This window comes from Nematostella vectensis, chromosome 2 (genome assembly GCF_932526225.1).
Source record: "Nematostella vectensis chromosome 2, jaNemVect1.1, whole genome shotgun sequence".
Classification (NCBI taxonomy): Eukaryota; Metazoa; Cnidaria; class Anthozoa; order Actiniaria; family Edwardsiidae; genus Nematostella; species Nematostella vectensis.
The window spans coordinates 10,736,307-10,763,976 of record NC_064035.1 but is presented as its reverse complement, the minus strand read 5'-3'; the positions used below and the strand labels follow the sequence as shown (position 1 = coordinate 10,763,976).

The window sequence follows — 27,670 nt, the reverse complement described above, 5'->3', positions numbered from 1 at the left end:
CTCGAGCATCTAATCACCACTCGGATCCCTCATCGCGTCCCCACATTCCACAGGGGAAGAACGGAAAGTATTTTGCTCTATTTTTTTTCGAACACAAGAACGGAGAAAACTTCAAATATCACAGGCAAAAAGTCATAAGGTAATACAAGAGGGTTTCCTTGTATAACATTATTGTCTGCTTGCGTGTCTTTCCCTTGCAGTCACGTGGTAATCGACTGGGTATTAAAATACCCAGGCTCTCCCGACCACGAAACCATAACACACACCATTGCGTAAACAGAGCCACATGGCAGATCGATACCTTAGCTTTAGCCGCAGTGTGCGCGGTACTGCCTCCCTCCATGACACCATAACCAGCGAGTGCCGAGTGTATGGTCGCCGTTGGTATATACTTGTGGTGTTTTCGCTCATCGCTGGCCTACAAGGTTGTGTTTGGAACACATGGGGTCCCATTACCGGGTCTGCAGGAGCCGTCTACGGATGGTCGGACGGCACCATCGCTTTACTCGAGAACTGGGGGCCGATCACTTATATCTTATCATTCATACTGTTTTCTTGGCTTTTGGATGTAAAAGGTAAGAGGATTGTTAGCTTGGGGTTACGTTGTGGTTACTGGATCTCTTCATTTATAATTCAGATTTGTAATTTTTTTCAAATTAAAATTCAATTTATTATTGGACCGACCTTTTGGTGACGGAGATGTAACAGATTTTTTTCGCGGCTAATTGACTTGCTATTATTTCTAGAGATTGTGGTTTTCTGGGGGAATTTTCGTTCCTGATCTGCCAGACATCAATTAGTCTGTCCCTTTGACAGGAATCGAGGAAAATAGAAACTACCCCCCCCCCCCCCCCCTCCACCCTAAAAAAACAACTTTTAAAACCCAAAATACTTTTATTTTCAAAATATCTTTTGTTTTTATCACACTCCAAAAATGAAAAATTTTTATCGCCCAAAAAAACAAAGGACTGAGCACCCCTATGTCATAATATGTTAATATCTTGTTCTGTTCTAAAAAGATAAAAGCTCATTTTAAGTTGAATTGTTGCTATTTAGGATTACGAGTGTCTGTCCTCGTGACAATATTGTTAATGACCCTTGGAATTGGGATAAGATGTATCACAACAAAGCCAGCTCCTGCAACTTGGTATGTGCATGCTTCAGTAAGCCATCTTTTTACAAATCCAAATGCTCAACACATTGACCCCGCAACCGGCCTGTACCGGCTTTGGGAAGTACCCACAAACCAAAAAATTCATAAATTCAAAATAAACACAACAAGATGAAGATACTCAGGCATCAGTCTAAGGGATAAATGGTCTTGCAGATATGCATCCAACCAAGGTGTTGGCATCTACTCTTAAGCCAAATAATAGCACAGGTTCTTTGACAAATCTCAAATCGAACAAGGAGAGAAAAGCAGAATCACCCCTCTCAATAAAACGCTCAAAATACCACACAAGGGGGAGAGATCAGCAAACACAGCTCAAGACACAAATAGATACCTTTATTCTGACCCTCCAGGTACATTTCCTTGGCCTCAAAACACAATGTCCATTCCTTGAAGGATTGACAACCACAAAAATATCTTTACGTATTGCAAAGCATTCTGGGAGATCCAGGGGAAAATTCACTAGGGGAGGGCCAGTCAACACTCCTCTCCCCAAAGTCAGATGGTTTTTTATAAGTCTTTTCACCCCGAAGCCAAACACATCAATTCCAGGTCATACAGACCCAGAATAGCAGTGTAAACAATTTTGCAATCAATTTGGTTTCAGAAAAGACAGCATTTAGGAGAGCTGTGGTGATTCATTAGAAAATTATTTTCTCATCCGCCAAAGCCAAACAAGAAAAAATCATCATGAATCCACCTTTGCTTGCAAATATCCATTAGCAAAGCACTCACTTCTGCCCCAAAAGACTTCATGATGTCCTGAGACACTCTCCTAATATTCTTATAGCTGTATTTTTGGGGAAAAATACAAGCAACCATCAACTTGTGCTGGCTTCAGCACAACGACGAGGGATTAAAAGGGGGGACTGCAAAGCACTGTTGGAAAGCTTGGAAACCGCTGACTAGGTGCAGCTGTGTTTGACTTTGACGGGCTGTATAAAACTCAGAATAGGGGGGGAGGTATCTGTTTTCAGTCTGTTTTTTGTAAGTTCAGCTCCAAAAAAGCCAGGAGTCAATGGGTTAAATCCTGTATTTTCTTTGCAGTAAAAAATCTGTCTGCAAGAAGGCAATGGTTGTGTAAAGACATTTTATTGTGGCTAGTTTCTATTTTTCTCCTTCTGTCATATTTAGTTACCCAGTTCCAGGGCTTCAAACTTCTCTTTAGTGGCCAGCGAAGCTCAGTGCCAAGGAGTGGGCTGACCCCAAGGAGCTTGTGATTTCCTCTGCTGGCCACTAAACAGAGAGACGTTCAAGGCTCCTGGAACCAGGTGTAATATTTAGCACACTATAATTGTTAACTGATCAGAACTTATCAATATTTTGTATTTTCAGGTTAATTCATATAGGACAATTTCTTAATGATCTTGGTGCCCCGGTAGCAATGGGAGCTCCTCCTTTGCTCTCGTCAACATGGTTCCCTCCAAACCAAAGGGCAACTGCAACAGCCATATCCACCTTGACAAGCTATGTTGGAATCTCTGCATCATTTCTTGTGGCTCCATTCATAGTGAACCCAAATGACTTTACAAACAACACTTTCCATAACAATATGAGTGGGGGTAAGCTAATATCTGTATCTTTCCTTTAGTCAACAAATGCAATAATGCATACCTGTCAACTCTCCTGCATTAGGCGGTAGTCTCAAGATTTTGGACCCCTTCTCCCGATCTCCCGCGTTGAGCACCAAATCTCCCGCTTTTTAGAGATTTTTATCGCTTCCGAAAAGTTATTCTATAAAAAATCATCATCTTGCCTATTTTCTATTAAATATTTGAAACAATAATTCCCTTGCCTAGCGCAATTTATCTAACACCCCCGTGAGATCTATAAGTGTATTTGTTTGTATTTGTTTGCGAGAGCTTTCTTTATGGCAAATACCTGCAAGGTTAAACCCACCCCTCCCCCAAAAAATGAATATACCCCACCCCTCCCCCCAAAAAATTCTCAAGCCTTGAGATTTTCGAAGGTTGACAGGTATGATAATGTTTATCTTTTCTTACTTATCAGGGCCATGGCAGGGGTACTGGTGTCACGTGCCTCGCCTAAAAAAATTATAATACGGAGATAACCAGTAGGGGCACATGGCTGTGCCCCCCAATAATTTCTTAATGTTTCTGTATCGTGCCTCTGTACAGCTCTGCTTATATAAATTATCCATTTGGTTGTTAATTCCAATATTGCCTTGTCAGCTTTGGATTTTCATTAGGGGCGGACCATTAGAAAAGTGATGAGGGTGGGCCCAAAGCAAAAAAAAAGGAACTTGCGCTAATAGATCACATGACTTTTTGGGTGGCAAACTAGCGCGTGCTCAGGGTTCTAGTGGCAAAATAACAGCAACAAAAAGCAACTTATTCAGCGCTTACGAAAAAATGCCAGAATTTTTTTTCAGAAATGGTTTAGTTTCATTTAAAGATTTGACTTTTTCATCATTCTCTGGGGTGACAGGCGCAGTCATTTCTGTGGTTATTTTGTTCTAAATTTGCCACCCAGAAAGGTCATGTGATCTCTTAGCGCAAGTCCACTATTCCAGCACATGAAAATCACATGAAATAATAAATTAAAGCAGCTTTAATAAGCCCCAAAAAAGTTCATGCATGGAGGTGGTTATATCTGGATCTACCAGCCAAAAAAGACTGACAAGCCAAATGATAAAGATGGACTTCAGTGGTAAAGAATGATAGCTTTCCTTGGACACCTCTCCCTTTAAGAATTGTGTTCTTTTGGCCAGTGGCAACCCGAAGCAGCCATTCATACATTGTTCATCAGTATAACAGGCATTTGGGGTTCTCTCAATCATGCACTAGCATTCCAGCATTTGCATGTATTTACCCCTGATGCATGATTTTATAGTACCTGGTTCTTTGAGAAAATATGATTTTCCCACTTGTCTTTTGTGTCCTGTTTATTTTTTGTACCCTGCTAAGAAAAATTCCCTCTTTTTCTAAAATCTAATTCAATATCCCTGAATAAAATTGCTATTTTCCAGTCCAGTCTTATACCCATATAATTTAAAACAGCTTGAATCTGAGAAAAGCAGCCACAGGACTTATTCATGGGATTTATTGTAAGACAAAGCATTATGTTGAAAAAAAACCCTAGCTTTGATATTTTTATTTTGGAAAAAATTGACTTCCTCAAACAAAATCCTGCAGGCCAATCAACCTAAAAAAAATTTTTACATCCTGAATTTACAGGAAAATTCACTTTTCTAATTTTCTGTCCCTTAGTGAACATGTTTTCTTTAGTAATGACAAGGGAACAAGCTGTTGGAAAAGCAAGAGATGGTATACAAATCTACCTTTATGCTGGTGAGGTTTGAGTTTTTACTGTTTGTTATTGAGAAAAAATTATTTTAATCTTAGAATAATCTTAAAGGAGCTCTATAGTTTCTTAAAAATAGTACTTAGAAATTTCTTAGAAATATACTTCACCATAGTATGTTATGGCTTTGTTTGCTAGCCTTGTGCTCAGCTGTTGTACAACCAAGACCCCCCCTCGTACATGATACTGGTGCCACCAAGTAAGAGGTGTGAATATGCAGTACCTGGCCCTTTTCCTTATGGCGCTTTTTTATCCTTACACACAAAGTATAATATAATATACCCACCCATACTACTGCCTTTTTTAATTACAGCACAATCCAATTTAATTGTATTGAAAATACACTTCCAGTTACTTTGCTTTAGTACTTTTAACTGATAAATGATAGGTGTCTTATATTTTCTGAAATGGTTATTCATTTTGGTAAAAACATACTATACTAACCTCAACTCAACATACAGTATTTTGCTATTCAGAGCTTGGTCTTGCTGGTCTTCTCTTGGTGTTGGTTTTGTTGTACTTTCCTGCAAAACCTCCCCATCCTCCAAGTTTCTCAGCTGCAAGGGAAAAAGCTGATTATTTACAGGGAGCCAAGCAGCTGTTAAAGTAAGCAAAAATACAGGCAGTTATTCCTCTAATTCCCATGAGAGTTGCTTTTTATCTGAATTTTATATATAATATTTCATTATATTTTTTATATTTTTATATATATATATATTTTTTATATTTTTCTAAAATAGTGAAATTAATAGGAATTAGTGTGATAAAGGTTACTAGGTGAACATGCTATTTACCCAAACTCTTTTGACACTGCACTATTATAGTAAAGATGTGTAGTTCTAAAATACTTATTGATTTCTTGTGTCTCAACAGAAATGTTCAGTTTTGGAATTTGAATTTACTATATGGTGCAACTACAGGTATGTGACTTATTTACAGTGTAGATGAATGGACAGGTAGCTAAAATTGATTATTTTTTTAATTTTGCAAACTGCTTAGTATAATACAACTTACATGATCTTACATTGTGGGGAGGCTACATAGGATGCCCAAAGCTTCCCAAACTACCTTGACCACCTTAGGAATCTTATACAAAGCTTGATAAAATATCAAGCATGGCATAGAAATGTGCGCACAGTGATTTTTTTACATGAATATTACACGTTTTATGTGTTATTAAATATGTATGAAGCCTTCAACCCATTGCTTGATAAATAGAGACATACAAGACATATCCCACTCAAAACCATATTTGGTCACTTCTGCCTCCCCCCCACCCACTTTTGTGACAGCTCTGCTGGCCTTGTGTATTGTCAAGCATGCCCAAATATTGTTACCACCATGAGTATTTATTATATGTAGGAGTCTTTAGCGGATGGGGTGGAGTCCTTGCCGTCAATCTGTTGGCCTTTAATGTGAAACAGGTACAATGTTTGTCTTCCTCTAACTTTAACTCTAGTACCCTCTATCCTTTATATCTGTTTGCTTAATTTCTATTATAACTTTTAAACATTCATTCTGTTTCAACTATAATAAGGACAGAGAGATGCTTCACATTACAAAATGACATTGACTACACAGCCAACTTTTTAGATAGGCCTAATATGGCAATTTGTTTTAGTTTTATTAAAAAAAGTTTTATTATTATTGCCTTTAATTGTGTAATAGTTGTAAAACAGTACATGTTTTCCTGTACTTGTCCAGGATACAGCAGGCTGGATTGGGTTCTACTCAAATATGGCGGGTTGCGTCCTTGGAATGATTATGGCAAGGTAAGGAAGAGAAAACTTGTTTAATGTGTACTTTTTTTTACATGTCCCTGCATGTTAGGAAAAAAATTGAATAGAGGCATGTAAGATGGACTTGTCGTATGTACTATCGAACTTTCAGACAAAGATTGCATGCAATGTGCATGCGTGTCTTGGAAGATGGTCTAATTTATGTTTTTTTTTTAATATCTATGACAAAAGTCGCGTCAATGTGTGTCTCGTACAAAAGTTGTGTACAAGGTGCGTGTCTAGGCCAAAGGTCGTTACAAAGTGCACGTCTCATTCAAAGGTCGTGTACAAGGTGCGCGTCTCATAAAAGGTCGTGTACAAGGTGCGCGTCTCATTCAAAGGTCGTGTACAAGGTGCGCATCTCATTGAAAGGTCGTGTACAAGGTGCGTGTCTCATACAAAGGTCGTGTACAAGGTGCGCGTCTAGGACAAAGGTCTTGTACAAGGTGCGTGTCTCTTACAAAGGTCGTGTACAAAGTGCACGTCTAGGACAAAGGTCTTGTACAAGGTGCGCGTCTCATGCAAATGTCGTGTACAAGGTGCACGTCCCATACAAAGGTCGTGTACAAGGTGCGTGTCTCATTCAAAGGTCGTGTACAAGATGCGTGTCTCATACAAAGGTCGTGTACAAGGTGCGTGTCTCATACAAAGGTCGTGTACAAGGTGCGCGTCTCATGCAAATGTCGTGTACAAGGTGCGCGTCTCATACAAAGGTCGTGTACAAGGTGCGTGTCTCATTACAAAGGTCGTGTACAAGCTGTGCGTCTCATTCAAAGGTCGTGTACAAGGTGCGCGTCTCATACAAAGGTCGTGTACAAGGTGCGTGTCTCATGCAAAGGTCGTGTACAAGGTGCGCGTCTCATACAAAGGTCGTGTACAAGGTGCGTGTCTCATACAAAGGTCGTGTGCAAGGTGCGCATCTCATTCAAAGGTCGTGTACAAGGTGCGCGTCTCATACAAAGGTCGTGTACAAGGTGCGCGTCTCATTCAAAGGTCGTGTACAAGGTGCGTGTCTCATACAAATGTCGTGTACAAGGTGCGCATCTCATTCAAAGGTCGTGTACAAGGTGCGCGTCTCATACAAAGGTCGTGTACAAGGTGCGCGTCTCATTCAAAGGTCGTGTACAAGGTGCGCATCTCATTCAAAGGTCGTGTACAAGGTGCGCGTCTCATACAAAGGTCGTGTACAAGGTGCGCGTCTCATTCAAAGGTCATGTACAAGGTGCGCGTCTCATTCAAAGGTCGTGTACAAGGTGCGCGTCTCATACAAAGGTCGTGTACAAGGTGCGCGTCTCATGCAAAGGTCGTGTACAAGGTGCGCGTCTAGGACAAAGTTCGTGTACAAGGTGCGTGTCTAGGGCAATGGTCGTGTACAAGGTGCGTGTCTCATACAAAGGTCGTGTACAAGGTGCACGTCTAGGACAAAGGTCGTGTACAAGGTGCGTGTCTAGGGCAATGGTCGTGTACAAGGTGCGTGTCTCATACAAAGGTCGTGTACAAGGTGCGTGTCTCATACAAAGGTCGTGTACAAGGTGCTTGTCTCATACAAAGGTCGTGTACAAGGCGCGCGTCTCATACAAAAGTCGTGTACAAGGTGCGCGTCTCATACAAAGGTCGTGTACAAGGTGCGTGTCTCATACAAAGGTCGTGTACAAGGTGCGCATCTCATTCAAAGGTCGTGTACAAGGTGCGCGTCTCATTCAAAGGTCGTGTACAAGGTGCGCCTCTCATACAAAGGTCGTGTACAAGGTGCGCGCCTCATTCAAAGGTCGTGTACAAGGTGCGTGTCTCATACAAAGGTCGTGTACAAGGTGCGCATCTCATTCAAAGGTCGTGTACAAGGTGCGCGTTTAGGACAAAGTTCGTGTACAAGGTGCCTGTCTAGGGCAATGGTCGTGTACAAGGTGCGCATCTCATTCAAAGGTCGTGTACAAGGTGCGCGTCTCATACAAAGGTCGTGTACAAGGTGCGCGTCTCATTCAAAGGTCGTGTACAAGGTGCGCGTCTCATACAAAGGTCGTGTACAAGGTGCGTGTCTCATACAAAGGTCGTGTACAAGGTGCGCATCTCATTCAAAGGTCGTGTACAAGGTGCGCGCCTCATTCAAAGGTCGTGTACAAGGTGCGTGTCTCATACAAAGGTCGTGTACAAGGTGCGCGCCTCATTCAAAGGTCGTGTACAAGGTGCGTGTCTCATACAAAGGTCGTGTACAAGGTGCGTGTCTCATACAAAGGTCGTGTACAAGGTGCGCGTCTCATGCAAATGTCGTGTACAAGGTGCGCGTCTCATACAAAGGTCGTGTACAAGGTGCGTGTCTCATTACAAAGGTCGTGTACAAGCTGTGCGTCTCATTCAAAGGTCGTGTACAAGGTGCGTGTCTCATACAAAGGTCGTGTACAAGGTGCGCGTCTCATACAAAGGTCGTGTACAAGGTGCGTGTCTCATGCAAAGGTCGTGTACAAGGTGCGCGTCTCATACAAAGGTCGTGTACAAGGTGCGTGTCTCATACAAAGGTCGTGTGCAAGGTGCGCATCTCATTCAAAGGTCGTGTACAAGGTGCGCGTCTCATACAAAGGTCGTGTACAAGGTGCGCGTCTCATTCAAAGGTCGTGTACAAGGTGCGTGTCTCATACAAATGTCGTGTACAAGGTGCGCATCTCATTCAAAGGTCGTGTACAAGGTGCGCGTCTCATACAAAGGTCGTGTACAAGGTGCGCGTCTCATTCAAAGGTCGTGTACAAGGTGCGCATCTCATTCAAAGGTCGTGTACAAGGTGCGCGTCTCATACAAAGGTCGTGTACAAGGTGCACGTCTAGGGCAATGGTCGTGTACAAGGTGCGTGTCTCATACAAAGGTCGTGTACAAGGTGCGTGTCTCATACAAAGGTCGTGTACAAGGTGCTTGTCTCATACAAAGGTCGTGTACAAGGCGCGCGTCTCATACAAAAGTCGTGTACAAGGTGCGCGTCTCATTCAAAGGTCATGTACAAGGTGCGCGTCTCATTCAAAGGTCGTGTACAAGGTGCGCGTCTCATACAAAGGTCGTGTACAAGGTGCGCGTCTCATGCAAAGGTCGTGTACAAGGTGCGCGTCTAGGACAAAGTTCGTGTACAAGGTGCGTGTCTAGGGCAATGGTCGTGTACAAGGTGCGTGTCTCATACAAAGGTCGTGTACAAGGTGCACGTCTAGGACAAAGGTCGTGTACAAGGTGCGTGTCTAGGGCAATGGTCGTGTACAAGGTGCGTGTCTCATACAAAGGTCGTGTACAAGGTGCGTGTCTCATACAAAGGTCGTGTACAAGGTGCTTGTCTCATACAAAGGTCGTGTACAAGGCGCGCGTCTCATACAAAAGTCGTGTACAAGGTGCGCGTCTCATACAAAGGTCGTGTACAAGGTGCGTGTCTCATACAAAGGTCGTGTACAAGGTGCGCATCTCATTCAAAGGTCGTGTACAAGGTGCGCGTCTCATTCAAAGGTCGTGTACAAGGTGCGCCTCTCATACAAAGGTCGTGTACAAGGTGCGCGCCTCATTCAAAGGTCGTGTACAAGGTGCGTGTCTCATACAAAGGTCGTGTACAAGGTGCGCATCTCATTCAAAGGTCGTGTACAAGGTGCGCGTTTAGGACAAAGTTCGTGTACAAGGTGCGTGTCTAGGGCAATGGTCGTGTACAAGGTGCGCATCTCATTCAAAGGTCGTGTACAAGGTGCGCGTCTCATACAAAGGTCGTGTACAAGGTGCGCGTCTCATTCAAAGGTCGTGTACAAGGTGCGCGTCTCATACAAAGGTCGTGTACAAGGTGCGTGTCTCATACAAAGGTCGTGTACAAGGTGCGCATCTCATTCAAAGGTCGTGTACAAGGTGCGCGTCTCATTCAAAGGTCGTGTACAAGGTGCGCGTCTCATACAAAGGTCGTGTACAAGGTGCGCGCCTCATTCAAAGGTCGTGTACAAGGTGCGTGTCTCATACAAAGGTCGTGTACAAGGTGCGCATCTCATTCAAAGGTCGTGTACAAGGTGCGCGTTTAGGACAAAGTTCGTGTACAAGGTGCGTGTCTAGGGCAATGGTCGTGTACAAGGTGCGCATCTCATTCAAAGGTCGTGTACAAGGTGCGCGTCTCATACAAAGGTCGTGTACAAGGTGCGCGTCTCATTCAAAGGTCGTGTACAAGGTGCGCGTCTCATACAAAGGTCGTGTACAAGGTGCGCGTCTCATACAAAGGTCGTGTACAAGGTGCGCGTCTCATTCAAAGGTCGTGTACAAGGTGCGCGTCTCATACAAAGGTCGTGTACAAGGTGCGTGTCTCATACAAAGGTCGTGTACAAGGTGCGCGTCTAGGACAAAGGTCGTGTACAAGGTGCGTGTCTCATACAAAGGTCGTGTACAAGGTGCGTGTCTCATACAAAGGTCGTGTACAAGGTGCTTGTCTCATACAAAGGTCGTGTACAAGGCGCGCGTCTCATACAAAAGTCGTGTACAAGGTGCGCGTCTCATAGAAAGGTCGTGTACAAGGTGCGTGTCTCATTACAGAGGCTGTGTACAAGGTGCGTGTCTAGGGCAAAGGTCGTGTACAAGGTGCGCGTCTCATACAAAGGTCGTGTACAAGGTGCGCATCTCATACAAAAGTCGTGTACAAGGTGCGCGTCTCATGCAAATGTCGTGTACAAGGTGCGCGTCTCATACAAAGGTCGTGTGCAAGGTGCGTGTCTCATTACAAAGGTCGTGTACAAGCTGTGCGTCTCATTCAAAGGTCGTGTACAAGGTTCGCGTCGACGTGTGTCTCGTGAAGGTCGTGTACAAGGTGCACGTCTAGGACAAAGGTCGTGTGCAAAGTTCACTTCGATGTGCAAGTTTCGCGTCTCGTACTTTTGTCGTGTGCTCGTATCTGAAGACGATCGTGTGCAAGGGTAGACTCAACTTTAAACTTCAAAATGCTAGTTGCCATTGAATTGTTGTTTCGTCGCCTACTAGCGGTGCGTCGGCAAAGCACTTGTGAAGTCCTGAGAAAGTCGCGGTTGTTGACAAAACAGACCGCTGGTAAGGTTACGCAGTTAGAAAGAGCCAGAACTCCAGTAATCCTCCGAATGGTGTAAGAAACGAGGAAACTCAACTTAAACCCGCTTATCGCTGCGGTGATTTTATAGAGCATGAATAGCGTGTATTGGACAACAAACATGAAGATGATGTTCACAAACATACGGTCATCCTTGAATCTTCACGCTTGGGCTTCTCGGTCTGTGGGATGTTCCGTGAAGAGCCGTCTTCTTCGTTGCACTAGAGACTTGGTTATCAAGAAAGCAAATGTAATTAGCAAGACATCGGGTACTAGGTACATCAAAATGGCGCAGCTCAAAACCAGTGTCTTCTCTAGCGGGTTTTCTGGGAGGGAGCGACATGTGATGGTGAAGTAATCTGGACCCAGGGTCTCTCGAACCTGTTTGACCGGGACGGTCAAAAAGAGAGCTAGAGCCAGACTACCGAGCGAGTTACCGACCAGAAGTTTTCTGGTGAGTTTCGATGAGGGGATTTTTAGTGGGTGAAATATTGCACAATATCTCTCCACCGTGATGATGACTATAGTAAAGATGAGAACAGTCGATAGTAGTACGTTGTGAATCGGAGAGCTTTGCATGACCAGTCACTGGTGTATAGATCCACTATTAACTGGAGGCAATTTACTGCGCCGGCGGGTCCAAGTGAGTTGAGTAGGTTACAGATTGCTAAATTCGATAGGAAGGTCATGGTCAGACTCCTGTATAGAGGTCGTCGGCGGTTTCTTGTGCCTCTACAGTGTTCCTGTATAACGGCATATAGCAGGGCGTTGCCGATGCTCCCAAACAGAAAGTAGAAAAAGAAAATGCCGAAGAAAGCCGACTTGATGGACGATCCTATTGGGATGAAGACGTAATTTTGCGACGTTTGAAGCTTTCCAATATGCCAGATGACTGGGATTCATGTCTGTCCTTGTGCGTATCCCTGTAAACAATCCATAAAAAATAAGATACTGAGATACAATCCTGCATACAACACCCATTCTCGGGATAATTTGCTTATGTATTGGGCATCTTATGCAGACTCTGAAAGTGCTCTTATCTTTTACAGTTAGGGACAATAAGACTTTGATAAAATAAAATTTGGGCAACACAAAATTAAATATTAAAAAATATGAACAGAAAGTGCATTTTCTTTGCTTTATGTGATAGGAAAGACGAAGAACACGTTATTCATTCGTATGCGGGTTCTTGTTTTAAGTCAAAGTAAGGATCATATTTTGTTCGTGCATTTGTTCTTCGCGGCGTATAAAAGTAGTAAAACTATGCACGGGATCATTTGTCTTTTTAGTGTTGAATTGAACTGGTTGCATTTGCCTAGTGGTCGAGTTACTAGGTACGGCGACGTTCATTAAATGGAATTAATTTGAGAATTGAAAGGTCGCATGTGAATATGTATTCTGTCTGATAGATGACAACTGTTTTCCGTCAAACCACGACGCAAAAATTCAAGTTTTGCGGTCTAGCGAGGACGTGGACTCTTGAAGTATAAACTGTGTCCTTACTCTGTTCGTTATTTCATCTCTTTCTGGATATAAAGCCTTTGTATTTTCAATGAAACTAGTTTCGAACTTATCGTCAAATGCTAACGTTTTATTTCTCGGCCACGCCGTCCTAGCCGTCGCCGTTGTGGCATCCCAACTCATTTACCAGGCTGCGACAGTCGTTGGAAGGTCGTAAGCGCCTAGGGACAGTGCTCGCTGGAGTAGCGGAATTTCTGTAGATGCACCGTCGGGTTTGTGCGTGCGTTTTTTTTTTTTTTTTTGTTCTTTGTTTGTTTGTTTGTTGGTGTCCCTGCGGCATCTGGTCTAGCGGAGTGTGAGATTTTTCTGGGGGAGCTGATTTACTAGCATTTAATGTAGCTCTTGCCAAGGCCGCTATTTTTATTTGTGTGCGGTCATATGGGAACTAGCCTTAAGACTGCAAGTTATTTTTTTGTAATATTTCAATTAAATAGTGCCTGTATTTATCAGAAAGTCTCCACAGCTTCTAAAAAATATGTACTCAGAAGCTCTGCTCCGATGGCTAAATCTATGTATTAAGAAAACATTCTCCCGTTACCTTTGCGAAGCTGTTGGCTGTGTGTGGCGGGTGTTTTTTGCAGCCCGATCCTATGGTACTTGCTTGTTACTTCCCTTATGAATGATTACTGTCTTCAAATAAAATCGTTGTCTATTGTTTTAGTTCGCGGAAAGCCTTATTAAATACGCTTGTTTGGTGCATACAATGGTGCCTGATTTCTTTTAAGTCTCATTTATTTCCACTTCATCGGAGAGGGATGAAACAAATTGTTTTATGTGTGGAAGAAGGGATTTTGAAAAGAGATGCACCCTAAACTCTTGGGGCGGGTTTGTTCTGTATTTGGTGTCAATTGATTAACTGAAGCTTTTCATGTTGAAATTGAGTGGCGAAAATTGCAGTTTAGGAAAGTGGTGGTGAGATTTTGAATAGCGACGAGTTGGTGTACAGGACATCTCTGAAATTGAAAAAAAATATATGATATTTCGCTACTTGTGTGCATCTCTAAAGAAGAATCGCTTGTTAAGAGAAGAATAGGTGATGTGTCGCTAATATGCTATTTCATATTTTATGTGTTAAAAGGTCGGCAGACTTCTTCGCTGGTCGTATGAAGTGTTTCTTGATCTTCCTCTTCATCGGTTCCACTGGATCATTCTTATGGTTCTCACTCCTTTGCCAGGATGCTATACCATTCAGTAAAGGTGAAGTGAATAGTCGTAACAAGTACTAACAGGAAGTCGTAACGAGAGGGTGAATGTGTCCCTTCATAAGGAGATAAAAGATTGACAAAAACAATCCTAATAAGAGCGTTTTTGAAACGTAGTTTTTCCCTTCGTCATAACTCTCGTATTTTAAAAATTTATACTTAGTTTTTAACACGTTTCGACTAGCTGAAACACTAGACATTTACTAACCTTTCCCTTACTGTCAAATATTATACTTAATTATTGGCTTTTACTCAGCTATCCCTCCTTTTGTACTTTTTCATAGGAGTTGCTGTACTCTCTTGAATCTTGCTTTATGTTGTATGTATACTCCTAGCCGTGTACTAATCGCAGTTTCCCTTCTTGTGTTTGCACAGTCTGGCTATACGTATCTGCCATTCTTGGCGGGTGCTTCATCAATGGCTCCATTCCACTGTTTTACGAGCTAACCGTAGAGACAACCTATCCTATAGCTGAGGGTGTGCCTATGGCGGTCGTGACCACTTCAAACCACCTCGCTTGTCTGCTTTTTCTGGCTGCCCTTAATATCCCAGGAATCGGTGAGTATAAAAAAATCGTGGGTGGACTCTATACCATTCATTAAAGCCACATACAACCAGGAATGAAAATTCAAGCATTATTGTGAACATTCATTATTACAGGGCTTCTGGAATTACGCGCTTGTGCGGAAGCGCGTAATTTGGCTTTTTCCGCGTAATCCGCGTAACCCACAAATTTTCGGGTAATCCCGCGTAATTTGGCTAAATTTGAAAGACAAAACATTTAATTGCACAGCTGATGTGTTCTTTTAGGGTTTTTACCTCTATTTCTCGTAAAAAAGAGAGATATTCTTCGTTAGAGTGCGATATTTCGAACTGAATTTCGAAAACAAAGAAAATGACTAGGCGTTCTTTGCCAAACCGCGAAGGCCAAGGACTAATAATAAAATACCGTTTTTAATTGGCTGGTGGCTAGGAGCCAATGAAAACTTGCCTTAGATATTTTCACGCAAAAAAAATAACCTTTTCAAGTTATTTCGTGTTTTCCTTCGGTACAAAATGTAGTTTGGGCGTAACAGTTGATATTCCGTGTAATGTAGCGCGTAATTCAGTAAAGAATCCAGCAAAATTTTGATTTTTTTAAGAAAAATGTATTGCAAAATCCCGCGTAATTTAGCGCGTAATGATGGATTTTCCGCGTAATTTAGCGATTAATTTAGCAAATAATCCCGCTTAATTTTGAGTTTTTTTCCGCGTAATTCCAGAAGCCCTGTATATTTCTAAGTAGGGATACTAAAGATAAGATTGTAATAAGGATAAAGTTATCCATAAACAATTTTTTCAGCCCTCCTCCTTTGTGCGAAAACTGCTTTGGTTTTGTAATAAGCTATAAGGGTTAGGATCGCTTAGGTTACGTACAAGGGACAAGTTAGAGGGAAGGGCGATGGGGAGAGAGGGGGGGGCACGGTAAATAAGGTGATCACAGATATAAGGTGAGGCCGAAGTTAGAATTATAATCCTGTGGAATATGATAAAATGCTAGAGGGATAAGAATACCATGGGGGTCCACATATAAAACTGGATCTATCAATACAAAGACAAAGCAGATGTATGCATAAAAATATTCTAAACTAGTATTACTCAAAAAACAGGAATTTATTAAGCTGCTGACTCTCAAAGAACGATTAAAGTTCCATTAAACCACATTTTCCTCACCACTAATACTTGTTCTATTGGGTGTGTTTATAATATAATAAAAACATTGAACAAAAATGACAATTTATGACGATAATATGCTACTCCTGTTAGGCGTCAGTTTTCGTTTTTTACCCCAAGATGCACTGCAAGCCTGTTTAAGGTCTTTTTGGTGGCGCAACGGAGATCCCTTGTCTTCCAGCAATACATAAATGGGTTTATTGCGCTGTTAATGAATACTATACAAGTTGATATTCGTATAAATTTTGGAGAAAGATAATTATTAGTTGTGAACTCAAAATAGCTCAGAGAAATAAAACAAGGCAAAAAGCAAAGAATAAAAAAGAAATATACATACAAGGAGCATTTTACAGACTTTTGATATCGTTCCATCCTTCCCATAGTAGCACAATTTGAGATTGAACTTGATGGTAGGGAATTAGTGACCACAACGGTACCATTCAATGTGCCAGGAACCACGTGTATTTGCCTGCGTTGTTTATCGAGAATCCTATAGATCTTAACATAGATAACAATAATAGAAATAATACATGTTGCCATACATGAGTTCAATACAACATTGAATATAGAATTGCCGACGATAAACCAAGAGCTTGCAGTAAAGATAGACGCAACCCAGACGACCACACAAACAGCTTGTGTCCTCTTCATTGTCACTATTTCTTGGTACCGCAAATGGAACTTCAGCGCCATAAACCTATCGACCGTAACTGCAGTAATACTGAACAGGGAGAGGCAGCCAAACAGCGTCGAGGTGAAGCCAAACGCGAGCGAAAAGTCACAGTAAGTACGCGGCCACTTGGTTGGGTTTAGTTCCAGAGCACTCCAAGCGAGAATGACAGGTTGAGGGACGAAAGCCACAGCGAGGTCCGAGAAAGCAAGGTTACCCGTCAGAACCATAGCACACGAGTGAAGCGCTAGTGTACGCCATATGGGGGCGAGAACCAAAGCATTCAGAAATATGACAGGGATAAAAGTGATCCCTTCAAGTACGGCGACAGCGGCAAACTCCTCGTGGCTAATCTGGCTGTGCTGAACAAGGGACGTAAAATGGTAGCAAGAAAAATTGTACATGTTTGGAAAAGCTTGTCTCGGTGATGAATCTTTTCGTAAACTTGATGCATCTGAATCATTCTCCTAAGATTAAGGAGCTCTACTAACAAAACACAAGTAGACACTAACGATGCATTTTCTTCTTCCGCTTTACATTTACGTCACAAGGCAAGCAGTATTCATTCAAGATGGGGTGGAACCATTCTCCTCATGCAATGTTTACTACATTAAAATAATCTTAACATTTTCTTTTTGTCAGTCAATGTTTGAAAAGGGAAATCCTACATGCACTCAGTCATTAAGTAGAAAATCTATTCCATTAAAACCACTTAATGGATCCTTGTAATAATGACTGAGATCAACTCTGCTGTATTCCACCCCTTTCTTTATAACTTCATCGGGCAAGAACGTTACAACGACTTATGTTTTTATATCAACATTGAGGTGAAAAGATGTTTATTTTACAAAAAAAAAACCTCCTTGCCCCCTTTGTGGATTGAGAGCGTTTGTAATCAAAATTAGTAATACTTGGAAATAATGCTTGAATGTTCACTAATATATAGATTTAGGCACTACCTAAAAGCGGAGCCAGCATTGAACACCTTTTGTATTGACTGATCAAAGTATTTTTGGGGGATCTAGGATCCTGCTCTTTACTGAGATTTATTGGACCAACCAAATGGATCCAGGCCTTATTCAATAATTTAAATTATGCAGTACATCAAAGTTAACAAACACAATTCCTGGTGTAAATATGGCTGTCTAAGTTGTCAAGAGTCTAATGGTAAATTCTTATTTCCCCACCATAGAAGTTCCATTATAAATATTCTTATAATCAAAACAATACTCCGACAAGCTTTGCCTTTGTGCAGAATATGTCATGGATGTAACAGCATTTCAAAGATTCCAAATAATATATTTAGACTGTTTAAATGCCTTACTGTAATTTGAAGGTATCAATTTAGTGGTGATTCTTTCCTTTATTGGACTGAATATTCAGAAAAATGTCTGGAAATTAAAATCTACAAATGTATCTCCTTCAATGCATCACATATTGGTGCACCCACCCTTTACCTTATAGTGGCCTTGTTGTTGTTGGCCTACTCCAAAATGAATGCAATGAAAAAAAAAACAGATTGATTTTGGAAGCAAACCCTAAAAAAATACATCTAGTTAGCTAAAATGCTAACTTCTAATTTCAAACCAAACCCTTTCATTGATCAATGTTTGGAGTAGAGAGGAAAAAGCAAAGAATATCAATTGACTAAAAGAATAGTCGACGGGAGAGGAGAAATAAAGGAAATCGACTCAACTTGAAAGGTTTGGTGAAAAAAATATGAGTAATGAAAATAATTTGATTGGGCATTTATTGACATTTCCCCTTTCTTATTAAACCTATGCTATCCAAGCTATGTGAACATAGCTTCAAATTCTATGATTGGAAAAGAACATGGTTGTTGCTTAGTGTTATATAGTTTAAGTATCTTGTCCTAAAAAACCCTTCCCCTCATAAAAGTCCCATTATTGTACATTTGTAAAGCTACATTCTGACAAGCTTTGTCCTTACAAAGAACAAGTAATGGATTAAACAGGATTCCAAAGATATTATATAGTTTCAGACAGTTTTAGATGAGATGCAATACTGAAGTTCCCATGTGGTGATTTCCCATCCTCATGGGAATTAATATCTACAAATATACATCCAGTAAAGCATTATACTTAGGTGTTTTTTAGAAACCCTGGATCCAACCATTCCAGTAAAATAAAACTAAACCTCTAAAATAAATGTAATGGGAAAGAGACTGACTTGGAAAGGAAATCCTAAAAAAAGATATAAGTGAGTACTAAATGAAAATTTCTAATTTAGAAATCAAATTTGTTCATTAATTTATTTTTTGTGTAGAGGGGAAATAGCAAATAGCATCAATTGCATAAAAATAGGAGAAGTAAAAGGAAGAAATATAACTCTTCTTTAAATGTTTGAAAAGAAAATATAACAATAATTATATGATAATTAAATTCAGTACTTTCCTAAAATATTCCCATTATCTTTAGGTTGATAAAAAACTGTTTTCTTTACAGATTTATTATTTAAAAAGCAAAAGTTTGTTTTTAGTTTTATATTATATAAGTATCTTGTTCTAAAAAAAACATATTGAGTGTGTACTGCTAAATCACATAGTAATGAACTAGTCATTTGAGCCCCCTCCCTCATGGTCCCGTGGAAGCCAGGGGTTAATGTGGGGTTTTAGACCACTTTTTAACCAGAAATTGTCAAGAGGGGTGGTGGTATTGACTTTTTTTTACTCTTAACATGGAAACATGCTTTTAAAAAGTCTAATCCCCCACCCTTTCCTTGGACCATGGATGTGGGGGTACCAAATGACTAGTGAATAAGAACTCCCTACTGTTCTCTTCAAGACATGGTTTTTAATTCCCATGTCTTCCAGTCTTTAGCATTCATCTTGGCCCTCAGGTAGTTCCTGGTTCATGAAAGAGTGAAAACAATTATTTATTATATCTTTCAAAACAATCTTTTCATCAAGCCATTTATAATCTAACTAATTTTCCACAACTATTTGAAAAAAAATAAACACATGAGATGCAAGATGCAGACAATAACAACAATACATATTGACAATAGGGGTTGATTTTTTTTTATCCTCGGTAAGGAAAATTTCTCTTGTAATTTGAAAAAGTTGCTGTATCTTCTAAGGATATGTATCTTCTTAGGACTAAGAGCACAGGATATAAAGACAAGAACGGTCTTCTTTAGCAGTATTTGACAAATGCAACACGATATTGGTTAGCCTTTATGAAATATCCCAACACAATCAATCTGCCCGTTCCGCTCCGCTAATAATCAGGGCTTCTGGAATTACGCGGAAAAAAACTCAAAATTACGCGGGATTATTTGCTAAATTACGCGGAAATCCATCATTACGCGCTAAATTACGCGGGATTTTGCAATACATTTTTCTTAAAAAAATCAAAATTTTGCGGGATTCTTTACTGAATTACGCGCTAAATTACACGGAATATCAACTGTTACGCCCAAACAACATTTTGTACCGAAGGAAAACACGAAATAACTTGAAAAGGTTATTTTTTGCGTGAAAATATCTAAGGCAAGTTTTCATTCGAATTAGAATAAAAAGCGCGCGCCACTAAAGCAAAAAGGGGTGCGCTGTGCAATTCAAGGGAATCACCTTAAAAGCATCGTATGACAACCAAACTTGGCAGGTGTCATGCATGTGTCAAGGGAGGTGCAAATATGTGGTCACGTGATTTGTGACGTCATCGATGACGTCACTAAAAGCAAAAATATGCTGACGTCATCAAAACAAAGAGTATTTATATTTCACGAAGGAAACATCATATGGCAACCAAACTCGGTAGGTGTCAAAGGGGATGCAACAATATAGTCACGTGATTGTGACGTCACCAATGACTTAACTAGAAGCAAAATATGCTGACGTCATCAAGATAAAAAACATTCATATCTCGTGAAAGAAACATTGTATAACAATTGGTTGGTGTCCTGTATGTGTCAAGGGCGGTTCCAGGATATGGTCACGTGATGTCACGTGACGTCATCGATGAAGTCACTTTAGAAAAACCGATGTCATATCTATATTAATATCTCCTAAACAAAATCATATGAAAACCAAACTTGGTATGTGTCATGTTTGTAACAAGGGGTGCCCCTATAGGTCATCGATGACGTCACTAGAAGCAAAAAAATTATATATTTCACGAAGGAAACATCGTATCGCAACCAAACTCGGTAGATGACGTGTAGGTGTCAAGGGGGATGCAACAATATGGTCACGTGTTGTATGACGTCATCGATGACCTCACTTAAAGCAAACAATAAGATTAAAAACATTCATATCCCTTGAAAGAAACATTGTTTCACAACCAAACTTGGCAGGTGTCATGCTTGTGTCAAGGGGGGTGCAAAAAATGGTCACGTGATTTGTGACGTCATCGAGGACGTCACTAAAAGCAAACTATTCCGATTTCATTGGGAACAAAAATATCCATATCTCATGAACAAAACATCATATAACAACCAATCTTGGTGTGTGTCATGAAGGTGTCATGGGCGTGCACCAATATGGTCACGTGATTGTGACCTTATCAATGACGTCACTAGAATAAAGAATAAGCTGCATCATCAAAATAAAAAATATAAATATTTCATCAAAGAGACATCGTGTGACAACAAAACTCGCTGAGGGTGTGATGTATGTTTCAAGTGGGGTGCAATGAGATGGTCACGTGACGTCAATAAATCAAAACCAGCCTGACGCCGAAACATCGTATGACAACTGAACTTGTCATGTTTCATGTATATGTGGGGCAAAGGGGGCATAACAAGTTGGTCGCGTGATCTGTGACATCGTTGACGTCGTTAAAAACAGAAATGATATTTGATATTATTAATAATATGTATTATTAAGCGAAAATTAGCAAAGATTTGGTCGTTTGGAGCTCCGCTTTTAGGCAATGCCTAAATCTATATATTATATATTCAACTACAGTATCCCCCACTTTCTAATGAAATATGGGGAAGTTTTTGCCTATTGGTAAAACGGTTCTTTAACAATACCTAACAAAGACTAGGGAGTCTTTGTTATTTTTTTCTAACATCACATGCTTCTCCGCTTCCTGTTCCCCACGGGAAGTCGAGAGAGGTCTGAGAAAGACATATCCCTCAAAATAACGGAAGAAATAAGACTTAAGCAAGCACATAGTCTCTTCGCCTCCCTTGATGGACCCAAACGGATAATTTAGGCGGATTGTGGATAAAAGCTGGACATGAATCAAACTTTTTCATCGTCTTCCAGCAACATCGTGCTGCAATGGGACACTATGTACAAAAAGAAAAACATTGTCATAACACGAGCTATAGGATAATTTGACCCTGAAATGAAGTCTAATGCCTTGTTAGTATTGAATAAAGCACGTATCCCTACTTTGACTGGATCTATTTGCCTTGGTTTCGCTCCTACAGCGAGCTCTGTACCTACGAGCTTCCGAACTTTTAAACGACGCGCTGTGTAACCGCCGCCGAGTAACTCGACCCCCTCGGCCAACATTCTAAAAATCAAAGAGCGTTACTGTATCATTTTTTCAATAAACAAGGGAGAATTTTTGACGAAAAAGTCATGACATAACTGTAATTACAAATTACTCTCAATTCCGCAGGGACTGTATGGATGAACTGGTGCATGGTGGCTATCTGCGCTGGCTGCATCCCAATGTTATTTTTTTTCAAGGAGAAGTACTCTAGGCTTGAGCTGGACGCTGGCAACATACAGAAAGAGCGACAGAAAGCGCGGACCAAGTACTCTCCGAATAAGACGGAGGTGGAGGGAGAAAGAAGGCCATTGCTCTCCTCTGCCGAGCACGTTAAGAGTGATGGTTACACAAGTAGCGTAAACTCCATCATCTGATCAAAAGAGCTGTACAATAGAGAGATGGAAGAGACAATAGGCACTTAGGCAAGATGGGCTGAGTTGGGGGGGGGGGCACACTCGTTTTGCTTCTCTTCTTTTATTTTTTTGCTATTCTTCAAAAGAAAAGAAGGCTTTTTGCGGCTGAGAAGACTGCGCGCGCCCTGGGGTGGAGCGGTGAAAGTGAGAAAGAACAGGAGGGGAAAAGAAAAAGGGACGTGAGAAATTAAGGGAGAACACCGCACAAAGAGGTTGATTAAGATAAGTATACTTTGTGTCCGAGTCCCCCCTGACTTGGCAAGTTTAATATAGTAATCAGTCTGATTGTTCATCGTACAGGCATCAAAACTACAGCGGCCCTGTGGTAATATATAATATTAATCATTGAATGGAATTACTATAATCGTCTAATAAAATCAGCTAAGATGCATTATTGATGGTATTGCGTCACGTAACACTTCTTTATCACGCATCAAAAGCATTTTTGAAAGTTGAATTTTTTTTTGGCGAGCTACAGTCTCTGGCGGCTGTGCCCCAACCGTTACTTCAAGCCAAATCATCTTAAAGTTCAAAAAAACTATTGCCTTGAAGTAAAGTCCCGATTCCTCGGCCAAGTAACCTGGCCTTGACTCTGTTGTGCGAGGCTCCTTTGCCTATGACACGCAGTCACCCCTTTTGAGGGCCAAGTAACCTGGCCTTGACTCTGCCGTGTCAAGTTCACTTGGCTAGGACATGTAACCTCCCCTCTAGGCCAAGGAGCCCTTTCTTGCGAAGTCCATGCACCTCGCCATTTACAAAGAGGCTGTAGCATCTCTTGAACGTCTTTACTGCAGTAGTTGTAATGGTGTTGAAAGCCAAGCGTGAGTGGCGGAAGTGTGCTTTTATCTTGGTACAGCGCTCCAAGGCACCCTCCGCCAAGCCAGAACAGGTTTTTCATTTCCTTTTGTCTTGATTTGTAACGCTTGTTCTGGAACCACGTCTTGATCTGCTTTGAAGTCAGGCCAAGGGTGGTTGCAAGCTCGCCTTGTTCTTTTGAAGAGAGGTATTTTTGCCTAGCGAAGGCGGTGTTTAGAGACTCTAATTGCGTATCGGTGAAGAGCTTTCTCCTGTAAGTCCTGCGCTTTCTTTGGGACCCTAGAACGGAAAAACAATGGGAATAGTTTTCGGGAAATTAAAAGTGAATTTAATCCATTTATTAGAGATTGCTAGTTAACCGCTAACTAAAAAATGAAGTTCTTATGATATTTAGGTTTATCACTTTTTCACATTCTTCTTTCACATCTTCGTTTATTGTTCGAGGCAAATTTACCCGCCGAAATCGGGATTTACTATGAGGGCGTTACGCAAGTTAGGATTTGGACTATTCTTAGTATAATATATCGTAACCGTTTTGCGTCTCGCACTCTCGCATTGTTTGGAAGAATTATCTTTTATAATATGAATATTGACCTTAATGAGAATTGTTGGCCATGCTTTTAAAAAAACATCTTTTTAATCCATATCATTTCTTACACAGTGCTTATTATCGGAAACCTAAATACAACTTAGTAAAAGCTTTTGTTGACTAGTTCTCCACAGTTGTGAAGATTCTTCTACACAGAGTATTAAACTACGACATAATATGGTTACCCTCGCCATTTTTCTCTGTAGGGAAGCTCTTGATTGGTTGCTTCAAGCCGAGGAGATTTTCGATGGAGAAATACTGACTTCGATCACCCATTAAGAAACAAGAGAGAAAACGCGTGCTCTGCGCAGTCAAGCTTGCTGGAGTCTTATATATTTCGCTAGCTAGCTCTTATATATTGACCGCTCTGTTGATATTGCAGAGCGCGGTTCTAGACAGACGTGCGTCTGATTGGTCATCAAAGGTGAGATGATCTTTGTTTATTCACAAGTCGAGAAGGTTCTATCGAAGAGCTTTTAGAATTGCAATATATACACGCCACTTTTTTTTTCATTACTTTTAGCCACCTGAAAATGCAGCTGTGACAAGTAAGGTTGCCTACTCTAAGTGTTGCTCCGAAGATTTATTAATTCGAATATTTCTCACACTCAATTAATTTGTTAACTATAGACAGCCCATTCCATTCCCGACGGGGAATTTTTTTATGGACATTTAGATTCTAGCTCAGAGACATTTCTTTCTTTTTTTACCCTGGCCTCCTCGACCCCTCCTGGCTCCTCGACCTATGCGCCTCTGCAATCACACACTTACAGAAAGAGGCGCTAAAAGATTTTTTCGATAGGAGAAGTGATCGTTACAACCGAGGCTGTGGTACTGGAGCGGACAAAAGTATTTTTCTCAAGTGTACTTGTCGGATGTCGGATTTTCACTAATGAGTGGGAAATTAATCAAAGCACAGCACGTGGTTTTTTAAACTGCATGCCTTTTACCTGTCTTATATGAGTGTGATAGTGTAAGCACACACGGCTTAACAATTTAACCTACGCGGATGAATGAGTATTGCGTAGTTCCAGAAAATTTCCATACCCATAATATCCATGGATATGTAACTGTTAAGAAAAAAGGGCTTTTCCCTTCCCCCCCCCCCCCCCCCCCCCCCCTTCCCTCTGGAAATTCCAGGGCGTTTGAGCCTGTATTTTCTGTAACTACACATTCGCTACTACGAGATGCCAGACAAGCTCATATCCGGACGATATGGTGGTAAACAGTTTAAATTATCACTCCATAGTAATTCAATTTGCATTAATTAGCTCACTTTTTAAGATATCATGTATTTGAGACCAGAACAGTTCCGAAACATTTTGAAAATCATAGCGGATTCTATTTCTACCTCAATCGTTTTTTCCTGTCTAGACTTGGTATCAAAACCATTCTTATTCTGTATCAGTATTCCAACTAAATGTCATTATCCATTCATTAACTTTAGTTAAGATATCAGCGGCATGGCTTAAGAAACAGGTACCGGTACAGCATGCGATAACTTAAAAGCGACCGCACTTTCGCTTAGCACTTAGTAACCAAGTTAGTTGAGGCAGCATTTTCCTTAGATAAAAAGTAAAATACTTTCCATGTAGCGGTAGCCTGGTCATGCTTCTCTGAGTGGAAGAGTTCTTAAGCGCCGTGCAATCTCACGTTGTATCGCCGCCACCACTGATCAAACACGTAAAGAGATCATTGATGCGTAGTACTATTTACTATATTAGTGATTTACTCGAATAAAATCATATACTGGAAATATCGTATTCGTCGTTGTTAAATGTTCACTTTTGGCACTTGCAGGTGATTTACACATCTTAACCTGCACCGTAATTCCTACCTAATTATCACATTTGAGTTGCCTGCTAACTTCACCGAGTTGCCTGCTGAGTTGCCTGCCAGCTTTACTATGGTTGGGTTACAAATGCAAAAAAGTGAAGCTTTAATAACGACGATATTCCCAGTGCATGACGAGTTACCTGCTGTACTGTCAAGTTGCCTGCTATATGTTTTTATTGAAGTAAATCACGAACAAATTCCAAAAAAGTGAGGCTTTCATAACGACATGCATAATTTGTCGTATTTCGAAAGTTTCTTACTGTTATTTCACCCAGAACTTTAGATATCGACTTTTTTCCCGCGGTCACGTGATTGATGTCGTCATATTTTAAAAGTTTATAATTGTAAAATCCCATGTGCTATTTGTGATATTTCGAAATTTTCGTACTGTTATTTCACTCAGAACTCTAGATGTCGACATTTTCCCCACGGTCACGTGATTGATGACGTCATATTTTAAAATTTCATAATTGTAAAATCCCATGTGCTATTTGTCATACTTCGAAAGTTTCGTAATGTTTTCTCAATAGGAACTCGAGAAAATGTTTTTTCTTACGGTCACGTGATTGATGATGTCATGAGAATAACTAATACGGCGTTGTCTACGTTATTACATTTGTACACTTATGTTAAAATTTGATGATTATCGGTGGAAATGGGACGTAGATATTGCGACAATGGTGATGTAACGACTTGCCTGCTGGAACGTTCAACGTCACACAGTCACGTGATTAATAATATTTGATATACATGCATGTATACGTTTGTTGTACTTTTTGTACAATCGTGTCAAAAATTCGTGACAATCGGCCAAATACCTGCCGAGATATTACACAAATCATCACATTTGGGTTGCCTGCTAACTTCACCGAGTTGCCTGCTGAGTTTTGCCTGCCAGCTTTACTTTTACTATGGTTATTACCCATACAGGAAACACCCGCTTATAAGAACCTAGAGATTTTAAGGACCTACAGGCTCAAATTTGGCATTTTATGCACGCTTTTTATAAGAACCTAATGAAATAAATGTGACATCTGAAGAGAATTTACAACACGATTTGAGTTATGTTAAATGCATTGCATACTGTAGAATACAACACAAACGCTTACATGTGTTTAGAAATGATTTTCAGCAAGCATTCAATCCTGACATGTGACTTTTAAAGTTTGTTGTAATACAAATAAGAACAAATTAAGGACCTAACAGCCTGGTTTTACAAAAGGTACCCCGATTAATAAGAGCCTAATCAGCCGATTTTTAAAATTCTAGATTCTTTTATATTCTGCGGGTGTTTTCTGTACCAGGCCTGACAACCACAAAAATCAGATAATTGATCTTGCTGGATTCCAATGCGGCAAGGTTCGTTTGTTAAAATACCAATCACCCTGCCATAAAAACCGCATTGTCACCAGTTTACTTCCGGAGGTCGACGGAAACCTCAACCGTTAAAAGACAAAAGAATCTATTAAAATCCGAGATATTAAACAGCCCATCCGCCCTAAATTATCAATCACATCCTCAAAGTTTCAATAAACACACTGCTTTCAATATTTTGAAATATTTCTCGCGTTTTCCGTTAGAAATCATCGAAGATTGTTACGTAACCGACCGGAAGTAAACTGGTGACAATGCGGCTTTAAAGGGGCAGTCGCAAGTTCGTTTCAAAGTGGAATCGTCATTTCTTGAGAGCGATTTAGACGGCTGAAAGAAGATGTAGATGTGAAATTTTGCATCGCGTCAACTTTACTCACAAGAAGACAATCAAACAGCTATTAGATAGTGTCCAGTAGTTTTTCTCTGTCCTGGATTGGTGACGGTAGCATTCTTGAAAAATACCGCTATTCAAGCGAGTAATCAGTAATCAGGCTCTGGAGAAAGTGCGCACGCACAGAAAGAAGAACAAGGAACTTACCAGGTACAAGGGTACGTGGGCCGTCCGCCGCCACAAAAAGAGCAGGAGAGTAAATAGGTTTCCTATTGCAAAGGCAACCCGCGAAAATCGTTATCAGACAACCCCAAAAGTCAAAGCAAAATAAAACACTTTTTCTCGAACATATGTTAATATTTATTTTATTTTTATTTTTCTGAGCAAAAAAGTTACGGGCATTTTTGTGGA

At 40.7% G+C, this 27,670-nt stretch overlaps 2 protein-coding genes across 5 annotated transcripts; one reads left to right on the top strand and one right to left on the bottom strand.

Annotated features, from left to right (window-relative positions):
• Window positions 1-49: 49 nt before the first annotated feature.
• LOC5521273 (solute carrier family 49 member 4 homolog) lies at window positions 50-22,704 on the top strand. 4 transcript variants are annotated; one of them, XM_048724418.1, is made up of 11 exons: window positions 50-575; window positions 1,057-1,147; window positions 2,507-2,733; window positions 4,420-4,482; window positions 4,957-5,101; window positions 5,369-5,415; window positions 5,858-5,919; window positions 6,200-6,267; window positions 13,923-14,041; window positions 14,422-14,604; window positions 22,027-22,704. In XM_048724418.1, exons 1-11 carry the CDS (start codon window positions 287-289, stop codon window positions 22,272-22,274), a joined length of 1,542 nt encoding a protein of 513 aa, XP_048580375.1. In that variant the 5' UTR covers window positions 50-286; the 3' UTR covers window positions 22,275-22,704. The 4 variants fall into 4 exon arrangements, with proteins under 4 accessions (XP_048580375.1, XP_048580374.1, XP_032222451.1 ...); XM_048724417.1 differs by having other exon boundaries at window positions 4,402-4,482; XM_032366560.2 differs by having other exon boundaries at window positions 51-575; window positions 4,972-5,101.
• LOC5521160 (homeobox protein NANOG) lies at window positions 22,552-24,181 on the bottom strand. The gene is made up of 2 exons (XM_001641032.3): window positions 23,904-24,181; window positions 22,552-23,408 (listed from the first exon to the last, which is right to left on the bottom strand). Exons 1-2 carry the CDS (start codon window positions 23,992-23,994, stop codon window positions 22,852-22,854), a joined length of 648 nt encoding a protein of 215 aa, XP_001641082.1. The 5' UTR covers window positions 23,995-24,181; the 3' UTR covers window positions 22,552-22,851.
• Between the last annotated feature and the right edge of the window lie 3,489 nt (window positions 24,182-27,670).

Coding starts and splice junctions, on each gene's coding strand:
- LOC5521273 (XM_048724417.1), top strand. CDS start 287: ATGGCAGATCGATACCTTAGCTTTAGCCGCAGTGTGCGCGGTACTGCC. Junction 576..1,056: donor TTGGCTTTTGGATGTAAAAG/GTAAGAGGATTG, acceptor GTTGCTATTTAG/GATTACGAGTGTCTGTCCTC. Junction 5,920..6,199: donor TGGCCTTTAATGTGAAACAG/GTACAATGTTTG, acceptor GTACTTGTCCAG/GATACAGCAGGCTGGATTGG.
- LOC5521160 (XM_001641032.3), bottom strand. CDS start 23,994: ATGGGTGATCGAAGTCAGTATTTCTCCATCGAAAATCTCCTCGGCTTG. Junction 23,409..23,903: donor TACAGAGAAAAATGGCGAGG/GTAACCATATTA, acceptor TTTCCGTTCTAG/GGTCCCAAAGAAAGCGCAGG.